This window comes from Camarhynchus parvulus, chromosome 19 (assembly GCF_901933205.1).
Source record: "Camarhynchus parvulus chromosome 19, STF_HiC, whole genome shotgun sequence".
Lineage (NCBI taxonomy): Eukaryota > Metazoa > Chordata > Aves > Passeriformes > Thraupidae > Camarhynchus > Camarhynchus parvulus.
In genome coordinates this window covers 1,008,093-1,027,887 of record NC_044589.1, presented here as the reverse complement: position 1 = coordinate 1,027,887, position 19,795 = coordinate 1,008,093, and the positions used below count along the sequence as shown (strand labels likewise).

General features: G+C 52.7%; 1 protein-coding gene across 2 annotated transcripts in view; it reads left to right on the top strand.

Moving 5' to 3' along the window:
• Positions 1-5,380: 5,380 nt before the first annotated feature.
• STX1A (syntaxin 1A) overlaps positions 5,381-19,795 on the top strand; it is a 69,334-nt gene continuing 54,919 nt past the window's right edge. For both annotated transcript variants that reach the window (XR_004061278.1, XM_030962674.1), the window contains exon 1: positions 5,381-5,450. Coding sequence is in view for 1 of the 2 variants with exons in the window: in XM_030962674.1 (XP_030818534.1) it covers positions 5,421-5,450 (30 nt within the window). In the remaining variant the exon portion in view is untranslated. The remainder of the gene's footprint in view (positions 5,451-19,795) is intronic.

Below are 19,795 nucleotides of genomic sequence, written 5' to 3'. Positions count from 1 at the left end.
GGGGGCAGGACTCAGCCCAGAGGCCCTCAGGGCCTTCCAGGGTCAAATTAAATGAGCTGTGCAAACAAAAGGGAATGGCAGGAATGATAGCTTGGTGGAGGAAAAGGATGTGGGCAGTTGACAGAGCCTGGATGATGCAAATCAACATCCATTAGAAATTCCAGTGTAAATATAACTGAAAAAAAATCCTAGAGATGAGTCATTCACATGATTGGAACAGCTTCCCACCAAAGTCAGACTGCAGGAATGGGTTTTGGTCTCAGTGGAGGAAGGTTTGGGCTGTGATAACTCCAAACTGGAGACTTGCCAGGAAATCTCAAATGGTGCATTAGCTTGGCCCTATCCCAGGACTGGGGATGTGCACCAGAAGTTGCATCATTCCTTTGTGAAGGACACTGGGATGTAGGGATGTGCACCAGGAGGGTGTTTGAGAAGGACACTGGGATGTGCACAAGGAGGAGTGTTGGAGAAGCTGTTGGGATGTGCACCACGAGGGGATTTTGGGGAGGTCACTGGAATGTGCACCAGGAGGGGTGCTTGGGAAGGACCTGGGGTGTACATCAAGAGGGATGTTTGAGAAGGGTGGTGGGAATTTGCACCAAGATGGGGGGTTTGGGATGTGTGGAGGTGCAGCAGGACCATGTACTACAGAGATCTGTCCTGCCCCTGGCTGGTGTGTGGGGAGGGGAGGAGTATTTTATTTGCACCACAGGGTTTAAGTGGTCATTATTAAATCCCTACTGGAGGTTGATTGTTGGATCAATATGTTTTAATTTTAGCCATGGGGTTGAAGTAGCAGAGGAAGGCTTCCAGCAGCAAAGGGAAGTTCTGGGCTGGTTTGCCTCTCACCCCCTGCTGCTGTTTTATTAATGCTCACTGTTCTCCCAAGGTGCAGCCCACGTTCTCTGCAGTTAATGCCAATATTTCAATGCACGGCAGAGTAAAGCTGACCTGAGTGAAATCCCACTTCATTGGATCAGTCAAGAAATAAATGTCCATGTGCCCTGTTCCTGCACTGAAATGATTGCTTTGGTTTGATTGAATATCCCTCACTACTTTGGTTCGAGCAGGTTTTTAAGTGAACCCTAGTGCCGTGCAGGCTGGAGATCCTTCCCTTTCTCTCTCATCTGTCAAAATCATTTTCTAGAGTAACACAGAATATCAGAAGGGACTGACAGAATCAGACTTCTCTATAATTTATTCACAAGTTCTTGTACTAAAAATCATCTGACTTTCACAACAGTTGGCAGGATTTCTACAATGCGCGAAAGTGAAACTTGTCTTGGAGGTGTGTGATTCCAGGTTGTTTCAAGCTTTCCAGATCTGAGAATGAGAGAATCAGCTTTTGGGAAGGTGGGGAAGGTGAGTTTCCCATGGCTTAATGTGACCTTAGAAATCCAGAAAGGTCAGGCTGACTATCAAGGTATAATGCACGAATTTCTTCAGGCAGTGTAACAGATGACAGATGCTCATCTGTGAAAAACCTGAGAAATGTTTTTCAACTTGTTCCTTACATAAAGGCTGAGAATACAGATCATCCCTATCACATGTTTTCTTTTCTCTGTAGGAAATTTTCTTGTGCAGGGCACTGGCAGTGGCAGCTTGCACCTGAGCGTGTTGTCAGGCTGCTGCTGGAGGCATGAGGAGGTGGAGGGAGCCTGTGATTCCTTTTAGGTGGTTCTTGTTTCTCTGGGGTATTCCTGTCCCACTCTGCCACTCCCTGGGAAATCTTCTTCTCTCTGCTCACGTTTTTGTGAATGCCATGATGCTCTTACAGCTCTGGACATGGGATTGGGAATGAGAGATGAGACAAGCTGTAGAGAAGGGAATGTCCACTTTTCCTGCTGCTGCTGGAAATAATGAGCCCTTATAATGTCTGATTTTTTCCACCACAGATGTGTTCAAAAGGCTGAATTGCCTCTCCTTCTCCTTGGTCACCTCTCTTTTTCCTTTGTTTACCATATCCTGTCCCATTTTGACTTTTTCAGCCACAGCATACAGCTCTTGCCAATTTTCCACCCCCATCCAATGCCTTTCTGAGTGCCCTGCCTCAGTTTCTCCAAGTCATGGCACGGCTCCCCTTCCTCCCAACATCATCTCCCTGTTCGCTGAGTGGGGACAGGAGTCCTGTCCCTGGAAAGACCCTGATGCAGCATCTTCCCATCCTTGGACAAATGGGATTGCAGCCTGTGCTAGCTGTCCAAAAGCAACTTTTAATGTCTGTTGGCATGGAGACAAGCATTTGAGCAATTGGCACTGACATACCTGCTTCCCTCGAGCAGGGAGAGGGAACCTCCAGCTGGATCTACTTGCAGCTATGGTTATATGGACGTTTCCCTGTGCTGTTCCTGCCCTCCCTGGCATCTCCCTGTGGGCATTGAGTAGGATGAGGGGTGAGTCTCCCTTGCAGGGAGGTGGTGTGGAGTGGCCCATCCACCTCATTCCTTCCTTGCCTCTGAGATCCTCCTAAGCCACAGGACTTGGCCTGTGTTTTTGGCACAGAGAACACCTCCCTGGCTCCCTCAGCACTGATGTGCTCTGTGACTCTGGTCTGTTCCTCCATGAGCAGCTTTCCAGCCTAATCCTCAACAAATAACTTCCAGCAGCTCTTCCAGGATCTCTGTCTTTTCCCTCCAAAGTGAATAGTGTCCCTGAAGTGCCAGCAGTGACTGAAAATGAATGAATGAGCAGCTTCAGGTGGTTTCTGATTCACAGCCAAGCTGCAGCTCAGGGCTGCACTCTGGATTTCCATCACGTTCACACTGTCAGCCTCACCCTGAGCCCAGCACTTGCTTTTCTCTGTGTTTCTGTTGAGGATTTATTCTGCACCCCCTTGTGTGTGTCTGAACTCCTCCATTGGCGGTTGTGGTTCTGTCTCTCCTGACAGAGGCAAGTCCTTGAGAATGACAGGATTGATCTTGGATCTGCTGCAGCTGCACCAGCCATCCTCTGCAGCCTCTGCTCAAAACACCTCTGTAATTCCTCATGTGTCTGGGTTTCTGTGCTGCATTTTGGGCTGCTTAACACCTGAAAGTCCATCCATACCCTGAGTGCTGCAGGCACAGGCACTGTTCCAGTGAGCTGTGCCTCTGGCTCCCTGGATTTGCAAGCCTCTGTTGCCTGGAGCACAAGTGAGGAGCTGTGTAACCCTCTCCATGAGCCCCTGCATGCCCAGGGCTCTTGGCAGACCAATCATGGTGGGCACTGGAGGGCTGCTCTGACACCAGACAAGGTCTTTCCCTTGCAGTATGATGGTGGCTTTGTACATCCTTCCATGAGTGAGACCATCCCTGGCACTGGAGTGATTCGCAGCAACAAGGTCTGTGTCCTCCACACTGGGGTGGGGCGAGCCCCTGCCCTCATAACTTGCAGTAAATAAGTGCAACACCAACAGGAGAAATGCTGTGCACACCTGAGCTGTGCCCAGCACCTAAACTGTGCCCAGTGCTAAAGTCCCACCAATGAGACCTCGGCACAATGGGATCCTGCTCCTGCACTACCAGCTGAGGCGCCCACGGGTGTCCCTTGACATCAGAGCTCTTTAAAGGCACCTGGATGGTGGTGGCCAAAAAATCCTGTTCCACTTCTTGGCATGCACAGAGCTGGTTTTCATGCTAGTACGTGTATGGCTGGGAGCAGGAGTTTCAAATCTCCGGGAGGCAAATGGGCCCTTCCCCTGCAGGAAGCCTTGATCCTGATGGTCCCAGCTCTCCAGGAAAGCCCAAGGACACAGAGTTTATTATGGGATGTTTTAGAGAGAAGCAAAGGTGGTAAAGGGATGGATACGGGTAATTAAGGGAAGAACATGCATGGGATAATATGGGAATATTGGGGTGGCCCTGGTGTAATCCGGCGCTGCTGTCCCGGGGGGGGATGAGCTCTCCCGGAGGAGCGGGAATGGTGCCGGGGCTACCGGGGGTACCAGAGGTGCCGGGGGTACCGGGGTTGCTGGGGTTACCGGGGTTACCGGAGTAACCGGGGTACCGGTGTTACAGGTGTTACCGGGGGTACGGGGCTACCGGGGGTGCCGGGGGTGCCGGAGACCGACCCCGCAGGTTCTGGCTGGAGCCGCCAGGGGGCGCCGCGCCCCAGAGGCGCGCTCGGAGCCCGGGCCGGGTTCACCTTTGTGGGGAGAGAGGGGCAGTGAGATAACCGGGGCTGTGCGGGAAAAACGGGGCACTGCGAGGAAACCGGGGCTGTGAGGGGGGAGCAGGGTTCTGTGGGGCGAGCGGGGCTGTGCGGGGCAGTGGGGGGTCAATGGGGTAGAGTGGAACTGTGCAAGGGGGGCCGTGCGTGGTATGTGGGACAGTGCGCCGTGAGCAGGGGCTGTGAGGGGTGAGCGGGGTGAGTGGAGCCGTGCGCGGAGAGTGGGGTGTTGTGTGGGGTGGTGTGTGCGGTATGCGGGCCAGTGAGGGTGAGTGGGGCTGTATGCAGGGTGAGCTGCGTTGGGTTTGGCTGTAACACCCGCGAGGGAGACCCCCAGCCTCTTCACCAGGGTACCCCAGTACCCCAGCCCTGGGCACCCCAGCGGTGCTGGACACAGCCGGACTGAGGGAACCGCGACCCGCGGCTGGATGAGATGGCTTCAGGAAGTGCAGGAACCTGCAGGCCCCGGCTGTGGGAGATCCCGCAAACTGGCAGCACCTGTCTGAGCCCTGCTGGCACTTCTCTGCTCCCTGTGGGCCTGGTTTTGGGGTCCTCAGGGTGGATCCCCCAACATGCCCTGCTTGTCTCCAGGCTGGGGGTCAGAGCCAGCCCGTCCTGTCGGTGCCACCAAACCTCGCTTCTGCAGGACCCCCAGCCCCACTGCCACCGCCCCGGGGACCCCAGGGGTGGCTCTTGGGGCTGCCCTGCTGTGCATCCCTCCACACCCTTAAGAGCACCGTGATGTGATGTGATGTGATGTGATGTCCCACAGGTATGACCTCCCCAGGTGTGATCCCTCCCGATGTTATCCCCAGATGTGACTGCCTCTTGTGGCCTCCCTAAGTGTGACGTCCCTTGGGTGTGACCCGCAGCTGCGACCTTTTCGCGTGGACCCCTCCCAGCGAGACCCCCTTCCCGTAGATGTGATACCCCTTCGTCTGAGGTCCCCTGGGTGTGACCCGCAGCTGTGACACCTCATTTTCCCGCGGGCGCAATTTCCCTCCCCCCGGTGACATCCCCTTGTCACAGCCGTGACCTTCCCATCTGTGCCACCCCCTCCTCCGGTGGCCTCCCCGCGATGTGAGACCCCGCGTGCCGCCTCCCCTCAGTCTGACCCGAGATGTGCGTGTCCCCGTGCCAGTGTCCCCTGCCGGTCCCCCCCGCCATGGCCGGGTCCCCGCCGTGTCCCCCCGCCCCTCTCCGCAGCGCCGCACGCATGCTCGGCGCCCGCCCCTCCCCGCGCTCTGCCCGTTCCCAGCGGCAGCGGGGCAAGGATGAAGGACCGGACCGGGGAGCTGCGCGCTGTGAGTGCGGGGCGCAGCGGGGGGATGCGGGGGATGCGGGCAGCCCTCTGCCCCCATCGGGGACCGCCCCAAGCCGGCCGGGCCCCCATCCCTGCGCAGGGGCCGCCCTGCCCTGAGCGGCGGCGCGGCGAGGGGGTTGGGCGGGGGCTGGCAGCAGCGGATGAGCCCCCGGACATGGCCGGGATGTCGGGATTAGAGGGGGGGGCTTCTCCGGGCTGCGCCGTCCGCACGCCGCGCACCGCTGCGGTTCTGCCCGGCTTCGGGCGCTGCGAGCGGCGATCTGCGCGGTGCCGGGGCCGCGGCGGCGGAGCGGCATCACCGCTGGGAGGAGCGGCTACGGACGTGTGTTTGTAGCGGTGCGGGCGGGGGCTGCCCGCAGGGCCGTGCCGTGCTGTGCTCCCCGGGACCGTGCCGTGCCGTGCTGTGCTCCCCGGGACCGTGCCGCGCCCGCCCCGCTCCGCTCCCTCCCGTTTTGCGTGCTCATCCTCCGGCGCAGCCGCTGCGGCGGGGCCGGGGGCCGCCTGCGGCCGCTGCACCGCGCTGACCCCAGCGCCCTGACCCGGCCTGTCGGGGAGGCCTGGGGCTCCGTGTGCGGCCGGGGCCGGCCCCGTGTCCCGCGGAGGCCCCGAGCCCCCCGAGCCCGGGGCGCGGGCGGTGGGAGGCGGCGGCTGCGCGCACGGAGCATCGGTGGAAGGAGCCCCGGTGCCCCCGGTGTCCCCGGTGCCCATGCCCGGGCCCCTGCGGCACCCTCGGGGCCGCCGCGGTGCTGCTGCCCACGCTGGGGCCGAGCCCTGGGCACAGCGGCAGTGGCCGGAGGGGCAGAGCCCGAAATCCCGGAGCGCTGCTCCAGCCCCCGCCCCGTACCACCCCCGGTCCTCCTCCCGCTAGTGCTTTTTCTTGTTTGTATGGTTTTTCCTTTTTTTTTTTTTTTTTTTTGTGGATTATTTTTTTAAAATTACTTCACAGTTGGCGCTGCAGAGCCGCCTGGGATTGCAGGGGGGTCTGTCCCATGGGGAGGACTCTGCCATAGAGCGAGGGACAGCGGGGACCACTGTGGTGCCCAGTCTGGTCGGGCATCAAAGCTGCCCCCAGCATCACTTGGCTGGGAGTTTGGTTTGGTCCGAAAACCACCCGGAGGATGGGGCTGTGGAGATGCCAGCGAGGGGCTAAGGGGGTGATGGGCAGCTCTGAATGCCCAGGGCTCACTGTATGTGCCCAGGGGTGGCTGTGGATTCTGGGGGAGGAAGAGGCTCCCCCAAGAGCTGCCTCCCCAACTCTGCCTGGAAAACACCCAAACACGGGGCTCTGTCTCCACCACCAGCACAGGCTGTGAAATGGGATTGGAAAGCAGGCTTTTTAATAATAATAGTAAAAAGAAGCCTCATGAATGCCCTTTTGGCAGCCGTTGCTGGCTGAGAAGTGATGCCATGGAGTATTTTAAAATTTCTCTGTTCCTTTAAATATGTCTTAAAAAAAAAAAAAAAGTGTTTTTGCCTCACTCCTGCTGCTGCTCCTTATTCATCAGCCTCATGCTGAGGGTGCAGCATTCTTCCCGGGGACTCCTGGGGATGGAGGAATGCTTTTGAGCATCCAGTTGCCCCGAGTATGAGTGTGTGCCCCCTGGCAGGACTGCAGTGAGTGAGGCAGCGTGGATTTACCCCCTTGGTGCTGGCACACACCAGGGAGGAGCGAGATGCTGCAGTGGACACAGAGTCAGGAGCGTTTGAACTTGTATCCTCTCTGCTGCCTCATTAATAGCCTGGGTTGGTTCCTCCCATGTTAATACAGTGCTTAAAATCTGCCAGGGATGATAAAAAGGAAGGATTAATAAAAAAAGAACTGGCATTGTTGGAGCAGAGGAGGGGATGTGGGGCGGTCACTGCTCTACAGAACAGGAGCTCCATGTCTTAATGGGATTTTTTAAATGGTACTTGATATTCAAAATGCTAATCCCAGCTCTTTTCTGAACCTCAGCTCTGGTTTGGATCAGACTTGCTGGAGCTTATTCAGTGCCCTTGTGGGAGTAGTGCCCCCAGGTCTGCTCTGGACCAGGGATAGGAAATTTAACTTACAGATAAAACATTTCCTCTTGTTGTGGAGGAGCTCTGCTGAGGATGGGCTGTGCAGGATGCCTTGGATGAGGCTGAGCAGAGCTTTGTTTACAGCTGCCTCTGTGCAGGTGTCACAGCTCTGGCTGTCACTGGTGTTTCCTGCCCACCTGGAGTGGGTCTGGGCCTGGTCCCGTTCCCCAACACCCCCAGAAGCAGCCCTGGTGAGATGGTGTGTGTATGCAGGGTTGTGGGAGTGCTGTGGTGCTCCATCGTGCCATAGAGCTGACAGCTCAGCTTGAGTGAGGCATTGGGATTTCCAGGAGGTGACACAGGTCCAAATGGTAAAATAATTATGAATGGTGTTTGGACAGTGGGAGGAAGCAAGGGAGATGTGCCAGGGTTATAGGATCACAAGTGGTTTAGGTTGGAAGGAACCATCCAGTTCCAACCCCCAGCCATGGGCAGGACCCATTTTTTGGGGTGCACTTTCCCCCTGTGCCCGTTATTCATCTCCACAGCTGGTTTTGGGTGCATTTCTCCAGTGATGTTTGTGTGTTTGTGCCGTGCCACTGCCCTCCCCAGCTGGCTGAATCCCCACTCCTGACAGCCAAGTCCCTGCTCCCAGCGCTGCCTCCTGCCAGTGGGAGTAGTGGGAGATGGGAGTTAAAAATAGAAGGGGAGAGGAAGCAAGGTGGGCTCCAGGTCGGGCTCTGTGGGTGCCCCCTGTCCCCTCCTGTGGCAGTGAAATCTGCAGCAGTGCCCCAGGACTCACAGCCCGACCTCTCCCCATTCCTTCCTCTTAATTCCATCCTGTTCCTACTGAGGCTTTCTCTCCCGGGGGCACAAATGTGAAGTGGAGCACAGTTGCTGTTTGCAGAGGTCAGGTCTTGTGTGTCTCCATCTTTTCCAGAACCCCCCGGCTGCAGAAGTCCCTACAGACCTTGCAGATGAATATATTCACTTGTTCAGATGCCATCTTCTTTCCCTTTTTAACCCTCTTCGTTGCCATAAGTGCTTTCGGGCTCTTCTGTTCACCCAGAAGGGTCACACGTGAATAATTCAGCTGTCCTGTGTCCCTGCCGTTGGGGAGTGGGGCTGTCACATGGCAGGTGACAGCCGGTGGCTGTGTCCGCAGCTCTGCCTCGCCTTGAGGGGCTTTAGCATCACTGAAATGCTGGGGTTTGGGGGTGGGGAGGAGCAGAGCTGTCCTGGCAGGTCACACATCGTGACTCAGAGCAGTCCTGATCCCACAAGCACTGCAGCAGGGAAGCTGCTGTGCCTGCTCCCGTGGGGCCCTGGAGCAGGAGGGGTGAGATGCTGCTGAACCTTCACTGCTGGGCTCTGCTGGGCAAGGAGGAACGTGCCAGAGTGATGTAGATGAGCTCTACATGCTCCTGTGTGAGATGTTCTTGTGTTCCTACATGCTCCTGTGTGGGGAGAAGTGTTCTTGTGTTCTTGTCTTCCTACATACTCCTGTGTGAGATATTCTTGTGTTCCTACATGCTCCTCTGTGGGATATTCTTGTGTTCCTACATGCTTCTGTGTGAGATGTTGAGATGTTCTTGTGTTCCTCCATGCTCCTGTGAGATGTTCTTGTGTTCCTACATGCTCCTCTGTGGGATATTCTTGTGCTCCTACATGCTCCTGTGTGAGATGTTCTTGTGTTCCTACATGCTCCTGTGTGAGGCGTCCTTGTGTTCCTACAGGCTCCTGTGTGAGATGTTGAGATGTTCTTGTGTTCCTACATGCCCCTGTGTGGGATGTTCTTATGATCCTACGTGCCCCTGTGTGGGATGTTCCTGTGTTCCTACATGCTCCTGTGTGAGATGTTCTTGTGTTCCTACATGCTCCTGTGAGATGTTCCTATATTCCTACATGCTCCTTTGTTGAATGTTCTTGTGTTCCTCCATGCTCCTGTGTGAGATGTTCTTGTGTTCCTACATGCTCCTGTATGAGATCTTGTGTTCCTACATGCTCCTGTGTGGGGAGGAGTGTTCTTGTGTTCTTGTGTTCCTTCATGCTCCTGTGTGAGATATTCCTGTGTTCTTACAGGCTCCTGTGTGAGATATTCCTGTGATCCTACATGTGGGATGTTCTTGTGCTCCTGCATGCTCCTGTGAGATGTTCGTCTGCTCCTCCATGCTCCCGTGTGAGATGTTCTTGTGTTCCTACATGCTCCTGGTGTGAGAAGGAGTGTTCTTGTGTTCTTGTGTTCCTACATGCTCCTGTGTGGGATATTCCTGTGTTCCTACATACTCCTGTATGGGATATTATTGTGTTCCCCAGCAGTTGAGGGGTCCTGGGTGTCCCTGTGCCACAGGGATGCTGTTCTCAGTGGGTGCACACCATGGTAGGGCAAGCCAAAAACTGAGAAAACCTTTTTGTGTGCTTTAAACATGGCTGCAGGCAAAGCCCAGACTCTAGGTCAGCTCTGGGTGATGTGTCATGTCCCCAGCCTGCGAGGGGCCTGGTGGGGTGATGGACAGGGTTTGAGGGACAGACAGAGCTCAGGGGGACCCTGAACCCTGGGATCCCTTGGTATGTGTTGGGGAGCTTCAGGTCTGCTGCATGGGGGTTCAGTGGTCCCACTGAAACCAACTTAAACACAGGAATCCTCTTGCCCCACTGAGACCTGGTGTCAGTGTGGGCACCAGAGAGTGATAAGAGTGATAAGAAGTGCAGCCAGATAGGTCAGCTGTGCACTGGGTGTCTGAGAGGAGGGAGCCAAAAGGGTTCAGTCTCATCCCTCTGTTTTAATCTGAGTGTCTTTGTGTGTGAGCTGCTCGGAAGCTGTACAAATGTTTGTTTTGCCATGTATCTCCCCATTAACAAGATTTCTCAGGAAATATGCAAAATTATCACTACAGGCAGAACATGTACAGTAAGGCTCATTAAGCTAAGTACTGTGATAAATTGCTTCTTCCAGAAAATTATGTATATTAGCAAAAAAGGAGGAGAGTGAGCCCAGGTGGAAGGGCAGGAGGACAGAGTGTGTGGGATTGTTGTGGCTCCAGGTGACCTGGGCACACCTGCCTCAGGAGAGTGTCCTTGCTCCATGGGATGATCCTGCAGGAGACGTGGGGAGGGGAGGGCAAGCAGAGGACAGCAGGGGAAATGGAGATGGAGCAGTGCTGTGTCAGGACCAGAGCAGGCACAAAGCCAGAGAGGCTCTTTTTCTTAGGGAAAATGTGAAACCAGGCAACTGTGGAAGCACAAGGAGTAGAAAGTTTTGCTGAACTGAAAGAAGGGGAGAGAGCAGGGGGGACATGTCACAAGCTGCTTGCACCTCTGCCCCTGCCTGCAGTGGCCAGAACCAGGGCTCCTGTTGGGAATGTGGGCACTGCTTTTGCCCCCCAAATCAGGGAGCAGACTTATGGCTGTGAACAGGGGACAGGCTGTGGCATTGGGTGTGTCATGGGCTCACAGAGTGGTTTGGCTTGGAAAGGACCTTCACAGACCATGTGGTTCCATGAGCAGGAACACCTTCACTAGACCAGATTGCTCTGAGCCTTCTTCCAGTCTGACCTTGAACACTTCCAGGGATGGGGCTGACACAGCAGACGGACTTCAGGATGCTCAGGTCCCGCATGAGAGATGTTCTGAAACATAAACATCTTTCACCCTTTTTCAGTGATACTCTGAGTATTTTCCATAGTGATGCAGCAGCTCTTCCCTGCAGAAGGGATGGAAGTAGTGAGGGTAGCCCAGGACATCTGCTGGCCAAAAGCTTGGGGACATCCAGAGGAGAACAGGAAGTTCTTCTGCTCCAGCAGCCCTGGAGAGCTCAGGCTCAAGAAAAGATTCCCCTCAGTTGCCAAGGAACCTTCAAAGAACCATATCATCCAATCCTACTGTCTTGGGTTGGGACATCTTCCACTAGACCAGCTCCTGACTGGTTGTAGAATTCCAAATCTCCTGCCCAAATTGTGTTCGTTTGCTCCTAGGCCAGCATGTTCTTTCTACAGGAGAAGGTTCCTCCTCCCTTCTGCTTCCTCCTCCTCCTCAGGCACCTCAGGACCTGGCTGTGCAGCATCAAATATTGCTGCCGGGTGGGACTGAACTTTGTGTTAACAGTGCAGTTTTCCAGATTCTAGGGAATACTTGCAGATCCAGGTTTCTTTCCATGAGAAATAACTAAAAATGAAGTTTTCTGCTCACTGTTCTGTGAGTTTTCAGGAGAGTGCTGCCACTTTGGCCACTTCCATGCTGTGTACTTCTGCAGACGTGTGCTGCAGGTTTTCCAGTATGAGCTCTGCCTTTTTCTCTGCCATTTCTGGTCTTCCATCAGGTTCTGTCAGACTTTGGGTTTGTGTATGAAATGACTGTTTTGGTTTTCCAGAGGACCTTTGCCTTTTGGGAGGATCAGTGGCTCACCGGGATGGTGCTGAGGTTCTTTTAAAGGGTATAGGCAAGAGCACCAAAGAAATGTCATTGAGCTTTCAGTGCCTGTTTGTAGGTGAGGTGGTGGGATTTGAAGGATAACCATTGTGTGGACTGTGTTGATCCCACAGCCACGGGAGTTGTGGTGCTGCCCCTGTCACCTTCTCTGTCTGAGGCTTCCCTTGTTTTTTCTCTGGCAGCTCTGGTCTGCACAGGAGCTGTAACCATGATGATGCCACTTAGAGGGTGTTAAAAATTAATTTCAGATTATTTAAGTCTGTTTTTAAGCTAATCATTCTTCAGCCATGACTGTAAATTTAGAAAGTACTGGCTGTAAAGTCTGGGTGCTTTTCTAGAAGGTGTTAGTGCTGTCCTCAGCTCATTGCCCTCTCCAGGACTGGTGTCACCTCTGGCACTTGCTCTTCAGAGTTAAGAAGAATTTTACCTGTTTGCTTTTAAAACTGAGCTTAGGAATGATCGTGGTTCTGGTAAAAGGCTTGGACTTTGTGCCAAAGGCTGGGAATTATTTTGCAGGAATGCAAGCAAGCACCTAAGGACAAAACTCTTGGAAATCGTGTTCTCCCTTGCACTGCTAGTGCTGGAAATTGGAAACACCACCTGACTCATGCAGATGTTGTTGAATGCTGAAGTCATTTGTGCTTTGGACTTTTATTCATAAAAAAAAAGTTGTTAATGGGAAGGTATGGGCTGGTTTTGGTGAATATTAGAATTACAGCATTGCTTAGGTTAGAAAACCCCTCTAAGATCCAGTTGTTTCTCCAGCACTAACCCCAAGTGCCACAACTACACATCTGTTAAATCCATTCAGGGATGGTGGCTCCACCCCTGCCCTGCACAGCCTGTGCCTTGGCACCTGGGCTGGACAGCCCTTTCCATGGAGAAATTTTCCCCAGAATCCAACTAAACTTGCCCTGGCACAGCTTGAGGCCATTTCCTCTTGTCCTGTCCCTTGTTCTCTGGGAGCAGAACCTGATCCCCACCTGGTTCCACCTCCTGTCAGGGCATTGTATACAGTGAGGTCCCCTCTGAACCTCCTTTTCTCCAGGCTGAGCTCCCCCAGCTGCTCCTGGTGCTCCAGACCCTTCTCCAGCTCCATTCCTTTCCCTAGACACACTCCAGCATCTCCATGACCTTCTTGTTGTGAGGGGCCCAGACTGACCCCAGTATTTGTGGTGCCCCAGCCGTGTCCAGCACAGGGGGACAATCCCTGCCCTGGTCCTGTGGACACTTTATTTCTGATACAAGCCAAGTGCCACTGGCCTCTTGCCCACCTGGGCTTTTTGTCATCTTATTGCAGGGGTTCCATGCTGTTGTCTCCTATCACAGAAGTTTCACACCTTCTTGGTGTTTCTCCTCAGAGCACTGACTCTTTCTTCTTCACAAAGCAGCCAACTGACCCCAGTTCCCTTCCCAATCAGCCACCCCACTCTTTTATAGCATCTTCTTCTTTTTGGCCACAGCTGTGGCCTGTTAAAGTCAGGCCTGCTCCTAATCTTTGCTAATTGGCCCAGCTGAAGCTCCTTAGGGGTGAGATCACTTTCTGCACTATCTTTATTTTTTATATTCTATCCCCCTACATGGGCTTATGTTCAGCTACTGCTGGCCAGCACCCCAAGGCCTTTCCCAGCTTTTCAGTGGCTCTGCCCCCAGCCTGGAACACTCCATGGGGTTGTTGTTGCCCTAGTGTTGAACTTGGCCTCGTTGAATGTCGCAGAATTGCCCTTGGCCCATTGATTCAGCCTGTCCAGATCCCTCTGCAGATCCCTCCAGCAGGTCAGCATCTCACCCAGCTTGGTGTCTTCTGCTGAGGGTGCCCTCAATCCCCTTGTCCACGTCATTGATAAAGGAGTGGCCCCAGCACTGATCCCTGGAGAACGCCACTGCTGACAGGCTGCCAACTGGATTTAATGCTGGAATAGGGCACAGCTGAGTTTGGGGGCTCTGTGCCATGGAATGGACAATTTATCCTGGTGCACTGCAGAAAGGGCTGAGGCCATAGGTGGTTTAAGGCATGGTTTTGAGTGGTTGAGCTCTTCAGGGCTGTCCCCTGGGAGCACACCCTCTGGCTGTGCTCATCCTTATCCTCAGCCTTGGTACCACCTCCCTGGGTATCTTCAGGAACAGGACTTCAGCCCTGCTTGAAGGGCTTTTTTTGGCTGCTGCAGATGCCTAAAGCAAATCCTGAAGTGTGAGGAGGTCAGGGTGATGCCTCAGGTTTTAGTTTTTATATTTTTCACATTCTGTGCTGCTTTAATGTGTGGATCTGGGCTTTGCATTAGGGGATGCTGAGCTCTGTGCACAGAGCAGAGAGACAAAACAATTCCTGCTCCAGCTGGGGACCAGGGACAAATGATCCAGACCTCAGGCCCAGAAGCATAAATAAGGTGGGCTGAAGAGAGAAAAACAAGAAGGATGGGACTGCATGGGCTAAAGCTGTAATTGGACAATTAACTCCAATATGCAAATGGAGCAGAACTTATAAAAGTGACCAGGTGTGCATTTTGTGACCATTTTGGGTTGTGCTGCCCAAGGTGGATCCACTGAAGCCTCTTCAGAAATCCCTGCTTTATTCTTTGGCTCTGTCTAGCCTCTGTTCTAGGCCAGCCTTCCCAAGGCATGAAGGGCAGCCCCAGGGTGAGGGACTCGTTTGGTGGGTGGGAGATCCATGGGTGCCCTGCACCTTGTCCAGGTGGGGCTGTGCTGAGCTGCCCTTGTGTTCCCAGAGATTGGAGCATCTGTACCTTCTCCTGTGTGTCCTTTGGGCTCTGTGAGATGCTGAGATGTCAGAGCTGCTCAGTTGTTGTGACCTTGTCCTTCCTTGCATAGCTGCATGCCAGAATGAGCTGCCCTGGGAGCTCTCAGTGTCAGTGCCCTGGCCTTGGGGGTTTGGATATAGGGGCAAGGTGACTGCTGCTGGGTGTTGGATCCATGTGTTGAGTTTGCAGGGTCCCCAGGATGAGGGAGGAATTGATGAGTCTGACTCCATGTTCTTAGAAGGCTAATTTATTATGATATGATATGGTATTATATATTATATATTATATATTATATATTATATATTATATATTATATATTATATATCATATATATTATAAATTATATTATATATCATATAGATAGTATATAATATATCTAATATCATAATTATATTACATTATATTATATATGATATATTTATTATATATTATATACTATATATTAGTTTATATAGTTATATAATAGTTTATATTATAGCTTATATTATATATTATATATAATATCATATATTATATCATATCATATATTATATTATGCTATACTAAAGCTATACTAAAGAACAGAGATAGGATACATCAGAAGGCATAACAAGAATGATAATGAAAACTCGTGACTCTCCCCAGAGTCTGATACAGCTGGCTGGGATTGGTCATTAAGTAAAAACAATTCACATGTTGGATAAACAATCTCCAGCCACATTCCAAAGCAGCAAAACACAGGAGAAGCAAAATGGGATCATTATTCTCTTTTTTCTCTGAGACTTCTCAGCTTCCCAGGAGAAGAATTGTGGGCAAAGAGGATTTTTCAGAAAATATGACAGTGATACCTGTGTGGGGACACAATGCCAAACATGACCCACAGCTGCTCAGAGGCAGCCCCAGGAGCAGCCCATGCACCCTGCCGTGGCACAAAAAGAACATAATTTCACAAAGCAAGTCAAGCCCAGATGGCTGGGATCTCTTCAGCTGGGCAGAGCAGCACGGGGGTGTTGGTAAATACAAACAAACAGATGCAGCCTGGGAATGAAGCCGTGGAGCAGCCTCCTCATTCAGGGATGAGCCCTTTCTGTGCTGCACTGGGTGGTCCCTAAGAGGGGGATGGCAGCTGGTGTGGCTTTTCCTGTCCCTGGTGCTTTTGTGAGGCTTGCCTTTTCTCTGTAGGGTGGGAGGCAGGCAGGGCCTCACTGCCTCTTTGGACCCAGGAAAATGTGCCAGCAGGGCTTGGCAGAGGGCTGTGTTGAGTTCAGGTATGCCCAGCAGGGGCTGAGCCCCATTGTTCCTCTGCCCTGCCTGCACCAGCTCCCTGGACATGGTCAGATCCATCTGCAGTCCTGACAGGAGAGGACAGGAACCTGGGGCTGTGTGTGTCGCTGCTGGGTGACAGAGAGCTGGCTGTGCCCCTCACTGCCCACCCTGCCAGCTCTGCTGTTTGGAGGAGAGCAAGCACCAAGTCTTTTCAGGTGTTCTGTGCTCCTTTGCCTCTTTCAGAAAGTGCTTGGAGAGGGAATGGGGTGGAATGAATTTGTTAGCATGTGCTGGTTACAAAACCTCAAAATAGAGCTGGGATGCTCCAGGGCTCTGGATGTCTTCCCATCTGCTGCTCCTTTTTGTCAGGGATGGTATCACAGTTTGCCTCTGCCTCCACTTGGGATTTTGGCCCTTGTGGAGGGCACTGTGAAGCCTGTGAGGGTCCAGAAGCTGCTGGAGTGTGGGAATCCGTAAAATCAGAGGGTTTTGGGAAAGCTGCAAAAGGCAGGCCTCAGAGACAGCAGAACTGTGATCCGAGCTAAGCAGCAGCCATGAGATTGGTCAGCAGAAAAATTACGTAAGAAGTAGAAAAGCAAGAACAAATCGAACAATGGTCTGTGTATTAACGCTTGTCTAGAATAACTCCCTAAGCTACAGAAAAGTTTATCTAGCAAGATATTAGGAAGTTCTAAGCTTAATAATGGAGCTCTGTGCATTGTGTTTTAAGGCTCACAAGCAGGTATTGTATTCAAAATAAGCAAGCATTGTTTAACCAAAGGTATGTGTGCTCACAGTGGTTAGATAGAACTACTGTCAATGTGCTTTTGCTTTGTGTGATTGGTCAAAAAACTTATAAAGTGAGTTGTAACATTGAGTTCTTGGTCTGCTGCCTGGGATGCGTGCTGCTGGCATCTTCTCATTGTCATAACCATGTTGTTGTCTTATATATTAAGAGCTCTATTATCATTACAGAGCAAGGATTCCATGTCACCAAAGTCTCACACCTCCTTGATGTTTTTCATAGGCAGCTCCTCTAAGCAATGACTCTTCCTTGTCCTTGCAGCGGCCTTCTGACTCCAAATTTCACCAATCCACTCCTTTATACCCCTTGTTCTTACTGGCTACAGGTGTGCCCTGTTAACATCAGGCCTGCTCCTGATCTTCAGTAATTGGTCCAGCTGCAACTCGTTGGGGGATAAGATTACATTCTCTACCACCTTCATTTACCCATTCTGAACCCCCCTACACCATGTAATGAGAGTGATGCTGGAAAATCAAACAGCTCAAGGCAGTTCCCAGCAGTCCTGTCCCGTTGGTGATTTGTACACAGCCCCCAGCTGGTGATACTGGAGGAGCTCTGGCTGCCCTGCCCTCCCCATCCAGCCCCTGCTGCTCAGGGGCACTGCAGGGCTGGAGAAACAAAAACCTTGCAAAAGAAGGGTTTTCCTCACCCACCCTGTGTGGGGGAAAGCCTGGAAGCCCTGGCTCCTTAGTGCTGCCTGACAGGGCCTGAGGCAGAAGTGAGGGGCATGGGGAGGGTGCTGTGCCTGACACTGTGAGTTCCCAGGCTGTCGTAGACATCTTTTATGAAAAATCCTTTCCTTAGGATTTTTCCTCCTGAGAAGCTGAGAGGCCTCAGGAACAAAATGTAAATAATGATTATCTGCTGCTGTGGAATGCAACAGGTGCATCTGTGATTGGTCTCATGTTGGTTGTTTCTAATTAATGGCCAATCACAGCCCAGCTGGCTCGGACAGAGAGTCCGAGACACAAGCCTTTGTTATGATTCCTTCTTTTTCTATTCTTCGCCAGCCTTCTGATGAAATCCTTTCTTCTATTCTTTTAGTATAGTTTGAATATAATATATATCATAAAATAATAAATCAAGCCTTCTGAAACATGGAGTCGGATCCTCATCTCTTCCCTCAACCTGAGACCCCTGTGAACACGGTCACACCAGGCTGGGGAATTGTTTGCTGCTTGTGCTGAGCAGCACCTGCAGGTAGTTTTGACCAAGACTGGAGCTTCCCATGTGACTTGGGAAACCTGGGATGCTCACAGTGGGGATGCATGAAGCCAAAACACTGTTATGTTTCCTTTTGAAACACATTTCTCTTTTTTTTTTTTATGTTTCTTTTATGAAAGTTTTGGCCTCATTCCTGCTTTTGTACTAGAATTAGTCACGGGGGGACACCTCAAACTTGGGGTAGAGCAGTGAGGGCCAGGGTGGAGGGAGATGCAGGGAGCAGCTGATCCATCAGTGCTGCTCTCCCTGGCATCCCTCTGGCTCCACTCCAAGGCACCCATTAGTGGTTGTGGCTGCTCTGTCTGGCCCAGGGCTGGGGTGATGGGGTGGGATGCTCTGCCTGACACAGGGGGTGAGGATGGCACTCAGGGTGTTCCCAGTGACGTGGGTTGGACAGATGGTGCCCTTCTCCAGCCTGGAGTGACAAGTGACATGTGCCCTCCTGACCAGCAGGCTCCATCTGTGTAATTTCCTCTTCATGGGGCTTCTGGCTGGGCTCTGTGCCACTCCCCCTGTCCAGTGCCTGCCCTAAATAACATCTCTGTGCCTGTCCATCAGCCTCTGTGCTCCCAGGAGTGCTGTACCCTCAAGCATGAGTGCCTCTGGCAAGACTGTGTGTGGCTTGGGTCCTCTTTCTGCAGGATTTCTGGGTATGGCAGGGTCCAGATAGGACCAGGCAGGGATGTGGCATCCTTTGTGCAATGAGGCAGGCCTGTTTTGGATGTAGAAGGGACAAGCAAGAGGTGACAAGGACAATAGCATCTTGGCAGGCACTCTGCTCTCCTGCTGCTCTTCCTCTGCTGCCAGTCCCTGGCCTTCCTGGTTTCTGTGCAAGTCTTCATTTAAAATTAACAGTGGCAATACTCTGCTCACAGGCTTAAAAAGGGGCTCAGAATTCTGGCAAATTGACATCCTGCCAGAATGATGGCAAAAAAATGCTGGATAGGCTTGTGGGGAGGTTGTGTTGAAGGTTTTTCTGTACAGGGCTGCAGGGGCTGGCTGGTGCTTCCCATCCAGTTCCACCCCTTGCCATGGGCTGGGACACCTTCCACTGGTCCAGGCTGCTCCAAACCCTGTCCAGCCTGGCCTTGGACACTTCCAGGGATGGGGAATCCTCAGCTGCTCTGGGCACCCTGTGCCAGCCCCTCTTGCTCTGACATTTTCCCCCCATGTTCAGCCTGACTCCACCCTCAGTCCAACACCATTGTCCTGTGCTGGGACAGAGCTGGGGGCAGCTCCAGGGTGTCTCAGAGCAGAGCAGAGGGGGAACATCCCCTCCCTGTCCTCTTGCCCACACTGCTGAGGGTGAGCCCAGGAGACACCTGGCTTTCTGTGCTGCCAACCATGGCCAGGTCAAACCCCATTTGTCACCCAGCAGAATCCCCTGATCCATCCTCACAGGGGGCTCTCAGCTCCTTTCCTTTACTCCTTCCTGTGGATGCCCATCCTGTTGGGGGCATGGTGAGGTGGCAGGAGCTGCAGGCAGGACAGGTGTCCCTCAATCTGTGGGTGCTGTGGGTGTCCCTGTCCCTGACAGGGAGAGGCTTAGCAGGGTGAGGGAATAAAGATCCTCTGTCCTGTAAACGCACATCCAGGGTGGTGCTTGCATTGGCAGGTGCATCTTCCATCACTCCCAGTGTGTGTCCCCAGTTCTGTTGGCATTTTCCAGGATCCTGGGGGATGTAGGTGGGGGTTTGTGTTGTTATTGCCCATCCAGTGGGCTCTCAGTACCACCCACCAGTGTGTGTGATGCTTCAAAGCTGCTGGTGCTTAAAATCAAGCACAGCACCAACCTAGCAGGCATGTGTGATATGTAAGTGGAATGTGAACATGGATAGTACTCTGTCCATGCTTTCCTAGCTT